General features: G+C 67.7%; 2 protein-coding genes across 2 annotated transcripts in view; one reads left to right on the forward strand and one right to left on the reverse strand.

Moving 5' to 3' along the window:
* Nucleotides 1–842: 842 nt before the first annotated feature.
* Nucleotides 843–3,826, forward strand: CHLNCDRAFT_144490 (hypothetical protein; the record flags this gene model as incomplete). The annotated part of the gene is made up of 12 exons (XM_005848694.1): nucleotides 843–975; nucleotides 1,125–1,310; nucleotides 1,491–1,579; nucleotides 1,780–1,845; nucleotides 2,015–2,165; nucleotides 2,257–2,317; nucleotides 2,459–2,555; nucleotides 2,701–2,752; nucleotides 2,920–3,012; nucleotides 3,164–3,248; nucleotides 3,429–3,495; nucleotides 3,719–3,826. The coding sequence occupies 12 exons, from the start codon at nucleotides 843–845 to the stop codon at nucleotides 3,824–3,826; spliced, it is 1,188 nt and encodes a 395-aa protein (XP_005848756.1).
* A 2,085-nt stretch (nucleotides 3,827–5,911) lies between these two features.
* CHLNCDRAFT_144492 (hypothetical protein) overlaps nucleotides 5,912–6,162 on the reverse strand; it is a gene marked incomplete at both ends in the record, with an annotated part of 1,804 nt that continues 1,553 nt past the window's right edge. The window contains one exon of the mRNA XM_005848905.1: nucleotides 5,912–5,941. Coding sequence (XP_005848967.1) covers nucleotides 5,912–5,941 — 30 coding nt within the window. The remainder of the gene's footprint in view (nucleotides 5,942–6,162) is intronic.

A 6,162-nucleotide genomic window follows, 5' to 3' on the forward strand; every position in this document is an offset into this window, starting at 1 on the left:
TGGGACAAATGTGAGTGGGGAGGGCTGTCGTATGGGAACCAGACGAGGGCGGGGCAGCGGCTCGCACGTGAAGCCAAGCCGGGGGCTGCGCCCTGCTCCTGTGCAACCCGGCTATTCAGGGAAAGCTGCCTGCCTGCAGTGGAGTGAAGCAGAAGAAGACTGATGGGTGGAGCTGGGCTGCAGCAGCAACATGCAGCAACGGCGCCGGCACCGGCAGCTGCTCACGTTGCCTAAGTGCTGGACCGGGGAGGGCGGTGGCCGGCCCTGTCGGTGACAAGAGTGCTAAATGATTTGTGAGCATGATTGTAACCACTAGCTTGAGGAGAGCATTCTGCAGAGGGGGTAGTCAAGAGTCTGTGGGCGCCAGCTGCAGGGCGCCATTCAAAAATGCCAAGCTGCAGGGAGGCGTTTCCCGGTCCGCCCGTGCGTCCAAACCTTTTCTAACACCATTGGAATGCGATCAAGGCACGTGGCCCGCGAGTGAAGTTGGTTTTCAGGCGGTTTTGCGCCCACTGACAGGTGGTGGGAGCTCGCTGCACACTTGTAGGGCGTGTTGGCCCGCTTTTCAAGAGCCCAATGAGTGTACAAAAATGGGTGAATCGAGCGGCTGGCGGGCATGCACGCATGAGGGCGTCCAGGCCCTAAGGTGGGCAAGGGTGCACGTGGCAGAGGTGCGCCATGGGCACCTGCCAGCAGGGCCACGCCCATGCTTGAACTGGGCAGCCCCACCGCCTTCAGAAGCGCGAGCCGGTGATGGTGTGTGCACCAAGGGGCCATCGATCAGTGCTGCCGGGCCTCCATTCGCCGGCAATTCTATGAGCAGCCCCGGGCTCGTGCAGAGGATGCAGCGGCGTTCGTCACGGGGCGCGGCTCGGTCAGCGCGGTGGCAGGAGGCAGCAGAGGCGGGCCAGGGGCTGAGCGAAGAGGAGGAGGCCCCGCGCAAGCGCAGGGCTGGCAAAGGCACGCCGCTACGCTGTGCTTTACATGATGGGCTGAAAGTACATATTGTTTGGATTGCAGGACCCTGCCTGGGCCAGCCCGCATCTCCACACGCCGCCCGCCCACCGCCGCCCGCGCCGACCTGTTGCATTGTGGCCTGCTGCCCCCACCGCCGCAAATTGCAGCCCCTGTGGAGGAGCAGGATGAGGAGGATTATGCCCCGGACCAGGATGAGGAGGAGGCGGAGCAGCAGAAGTGCAGTGGGCGGCAGGCAGGCGGCAGGCGGGCGCTCGCTGCGGGTGACGAGGCAGGGCCGTCGGCCAAGCGCGGCCGCCGTAGCCTGCCGGCGGCAGTGAAGCAAGAGCCCGGCGGTGCGTGCCGTGCTGGCATCGAGGCCAGGCGTTGGGCTGCTGCAACCGCACCACTGCCTCCTCCCTTGTTGGAGCACCGCCTCGGTCCAAAGGCAGTACCTCTCACATGCATGGCCTGCTGTTCCCCCGCCACCCCAATGCACACCATTGCTTCGTCGCTGCGCCCACGCTTGCCAGCAGGGGGTGAGGCCGGCCCGTCGCGCTATGCAGCAGCAGCGGGAGGAGCTGCGCGAGCCACCAACGCCGAGCTTCGAGCGGTGGACGAGAAGGTGGGGCGGCCTGGGGCGGCGTCGCGGCCCAGCGCCATCCATGCTGCATGCCTGCGCCCGCTACGCCCTGGTCTCTGCATCACCAGCACCCCGACCTGATGCAGACTGCCGGCCTGTGTTTCTCCAGTACCGAGCGCGGTCCCTTGCGGGGCATCCCGCGCAGCGCTGATCCTGCTGCCAGCCGCTTTGCGCTGCTGTAGATAGCAGAGTACCGTCGGCTGCGGGACCATGCGGCGGAAAAGGCGGAGGGCAAGGCGCCTCGCATGGTGAGTCCAGCCGAGGCATGGGACCTCCTGGTACCAACCACACCACACCACAGCCTGCTCAGCCCGCTCCTGCCTGTCGTTTCTTTCCACCATCGCTGTCACGAGCGCTGCCTGCTGCTACCTTTTGAAATCACCACCCCTCCGCCCCCCGCACGCCGCTGCCGAGCAGGCGATGGAGCAGGCGTCGCGGGCGCTGGTGCGTCACATGCTCTTCTCACACAGCGAGAAGCCGGGGGTGCCGGTCAAGCGCGCAGGCAAGCTGGCGCCGCTGCCAAACACCCAAGCAGCCTGCACCTGGTCCAAAAGCCCTGCCACCAGCGGTGCAGTGTGGCTGCCCGCAACAATTACAGGTGGCTGCTGGCCTCGACCAGGATCCCCCTGCTGCCTGCCGCAACCCTGCTTGTGCTGCAGAGGTGTCTGCCGTGGTGACCCAGCGCTTCCCAAACCTCAAATCCAAGACCGCAGTCACATCGTGAGTGTTGGCTTGGCTGCCCGGTTTGTTCCTAGCTGTTATGCGACTGGCTGGCTGGCTGCCTGCCTGCCTGCCTGCCTGCTTCGTCCGCCTGGTCACTGGCTTGCCTGCCTCCCCTCACCGCTTTTATCTGCTCTGCAGGTATGTGATTGCACACGCGCAGCACTACCTGGCAGCTAGCCTGGGCCTGGAGATGCTGAGCCAGAGCAAGGCGACGCTGCGGGGGCGCGAGGGCGCGGTGCCAGGCACGCCCTGCGCCACACGGCCCTGGCATTGCGTGCCGTCACTGCTCCTGCTGGGGCCGCCAGCACATGCCACAGCGAGCCGGGAAGCTCACACACCTGTGCCTCTGCCGTGCGGTGCTGCCTGCAGGCGGCGACGAGGGCAGCCAGCAGTTTGTGCTGCGCAGCATGGTGCCGCCGGCGCTGCGGGCAGGTGCGCCTGTCCTCTACTGCTGCTGCTGCTGCTGTGGCCATGTTAGCAGGCTGTGGCCAAGGACTGCCGCCACCACCACCGCCACCATGCACACCCACCGACACCATACACATGCACAGACCACCACCGCACACGCACAGCCTGCCCCTGCCCGCCGCCTGCTGCAGCGTATGTGCTGGACCCATCCCAGGCCTCCCAGCGGGGCCTGCTCATGGTGGTGCTCGCGCTGATCAACCTGGCTGGCGGCAAGCTGGAGGAGGGTGGGTGGAGGCGGCCCTGGCTGGCTCCGGGGCCGGCGGGCGCGGGGCTGGGTTTGTTTTTTGTTAAGAAAAGGTGTGGGGGGCGCTTCAGAAGCACGGGCTGATCCCCACCACTTTCCCTGCCCGCATTTCGTGCATTTCATTTCATCAGAGGAGCTGGCGACGCAGCTGGCGGAGCTGGGCGTCTCCACCCAGCAGCCGCACCCCGTGTTTGGGCAGGTGGATGCCCAGATCAAGTCCTTCTGCACGCGCAGGCAAGCCGGCTGGCGGTGGTGGCCGTGGTGGCGGTGCCTGGGGGGTGGGTGGGTGGGTCGGCCTTGGGACGCCAGAATGCGCCCACCTGCGGCATGGCTCATGGCTGCCGTGCGTGGGTGCTGACGTGGCGGCCAGCTGGCGCCGGTTGGTTGTTGTTGCAGGTACATCCAGCAGGACAAGCAGGCGGGGCCCGAGGGGGATGTCATCGTGTACCGCTTTGCGGAACAGGTGCGGAACAGGCGGCACATATGGTCAGTCGGTACATCTGGTGCCGTGCTGCCGCGCTGTGCGACTCGAGACATGATGTGCTGCGGTGGGCCAGGCGGGCGCATGCTGCGCATCGCCATGCATCGTCGCGCTGCCGCCTGCCGCCTGCCGCCTGTCGCGTCCCATCCTCAGCCTGACCCTGCTTATGGAGCCCATGCCCCCTCCCTCACGCGCCTCTGCCCAGGCTGTGGGGCCACAAGCTGAGATTGGTGAGTCAGCCATCCATCGGTTCATTGAGGATCAATTCGCGGCGGCACCGGCGGCGGGCGGAGGCGGCGGAGAGGATCACTAGCCTGCCGAGCAGCAGCACAGCAGGCATTGTCTTCACTTCCCGCCTCCTGAGCTGAGGCGGTGCTTCCTCCTGCTGCAGCAAGCAGGGCTGCAGTGGGTGTGTAAGCTGCTGCTGCCAGAGCACACAGGCAAACTGTCGTGGGATTGACCAGGCAATGCGAGTGTGTGTCACCGCCTGCTCAGGTGCTTGTAGAAATCCGTGGGCAGCTGGCGGGTCTTGTGTGGCAACTCAGCAGCCGACACACCCCGACATGGTCGGTCCCTGCGGCGCTCTCCGACACAGCCATCTCCTGGACCCGCCTCCGAACTTGCTTTGACTGACATGTTTCGAGCTGCTGAGCATGTATGCATTGGGCAGAGGCAATGAGGGGGCCGCTAGAGGGGCAGCGCCCGTGGGGATGGCGGCGGCATGCTGCCGCCATCTCGCTGAATGGCGGCTGCCTGCCTGGCTGGTGGGCGGGCGCGGCCCGGTGGGCCAGCCCGCCCTCCCCAGGCCCCCCTGCCACTCTCCGGCCTCCGTGCTGTCCGGAGGTCCGCCAGCAACGCGGCAGGCGACGTAGCCCCTGCTGCGACTGACCACAGCGGGCGCCGGCGCACAAAAGAGGGCGCCGCCGCCGCTGGCACCTCATTCTCCCACTCCTCGCCGCAGCTCTCCTGCTGTTTTTGCGGACACCCCCGGCAACCCCTTGTGCCCTGTGTACCTCCTTGCCCACAGCCCTGCCTCCCACCAGGATGGCCACCTCCGCGACCCTCTCCCTCGCCTCGGCACGTCTGGCATCCCCCGCGGGTGGGTGCCCCAGACTGCAGCGTGACGGGGAGCCTCGCACCTCGCCGCCTCCTCGCATGCTTGCAACGCGGCTGCCCATCTCACCATGCACCCTTTGCCCCACCCCTCCTTGCTCCCTGCAGCCCACCTCAAGCTGCGGCTGATGTCGTGGAATGACGGCCAGGCGCTGCATGCCAAGGTGAGGCTGGGTTGTGTGGGCCCGGGTGCCGCCGCTCCGCCGCTGCTCGCTTCCGCTCCCAACCGACCCTGTGCCACCAACCGCCAGAGGTGGACTGCCTGCTGCCAGGCTCTGGTCCTGCTTGTGACTGGTTCCCGACCCTGAGTTCTGAATCACATCATCGGTCCTTTGCTTCTTCCTGTCTATACCCTTCCTCACCACTCACCGCTCCTGCCGCTCGCTCCACCCCTGCAGGCAGCCCTGGCGGCCCCCTTCTCCCGCACCCCAAGCTTCGAAATCCCCGCCCAGCACCCGCAAGCTGGCCTGGCCGCCCTGGCCTCCCCAAAAGACACCTCCCTCTGGCCGTCCCTGTCTTCCGCCACCCCCGCCCCTGCCCGTGCACTTGCCGGCTGCTGGGCCACCCGCCAGGCCTGCATCCTGCCTCCTCCCGTGCCCACCACCACCACTACCGCCGACTGTGGCTGCCAGGCAGACGCCGAGGACGTGTTGCCTCGCTACTTCAACACCACCCCCGCCTGCATCGTCAACACCCCTGCTGCCGACATGCACGAGGCGGCGACCAGCACCTACCTGCCCCCCGCCTGCCGCCTCGGCGCCTCACCCGCCTCCCTGGCCGGCCACGCCTATCCCACCTGGAGCATCGCTGACATCTGCTCTCGGCACCAGGCGCCCGCTGTGGTGGCACCAGCTGCCTACGTGCCGCCGCAGCGCCGCACCCCGGCTGAGCAGGCAGTGGCTGCCACAGCTGGCCGCCCCGGCCGCCCCTGCGCCTTCCCCGCGCTGACGGCGGGGCCGCTGCCCGAGGCGCCGGCAACACTGACTGCAGCTCCTGTGTACCTGATGGCGCTGCAGGGGTGAGTGCGGGGGTGCAGTGCCAGGGTGGGCTGTGCACTGAGCCTTCCTGTCTGCCTGCCTGCTGCCAAGCCTCTGTCTCTGAGCCTCGGGAAGCCCTCAGTGACTCATGTGCACCGCCTGCCTCCCCTCCCCCTGCTGCAGGCTGCTGCCCCAGCCCTCCTGCCCTGCTCTCTCCACCCCCGCTGAGGAGCCTGAGGCTGCTGCCGAGCCCACGGACACCACCACTCCAGCTCCTGCCCCTGAGGCACCCGCCGCCCCTGCCACTGCTACCGCCAAGCACCAGCGCCGCTCCTGGCCTGCACCCCGCCCGATGGCGGCGGTTGTCATGGCCCTGTGCAGCCAGCGAAAGCAGCAGCACAAGCCCTGCCGGCAGGGGCGCCGCACCGTGCGTGCCCCCATGCCGGCCCACCAGCAGCAGCCCAAGACGGCCACCCGCCGCTGCCACCAGCACCAGCCCCGCCCCCGCGCCTGCTGCTAGGCGATGCTGCCTGGGCGGGCACCCCCCCCCCCCCCCCCC

The sequence above is a fragment of the Chlorella variabilis genome (genome assembly GCF_000147415.1).
Source record: "Chlorella variabilis unplaced genomic scaffold CHLNCscaffold_7, whole genome shotgun sequence".
NCBI lineage: Eukaryota > Viridiplantae > Chlorophyta > Trebouxiophyceae > Chlorellales > Chlorellaceae > Chlorella > Chlorella variabilis.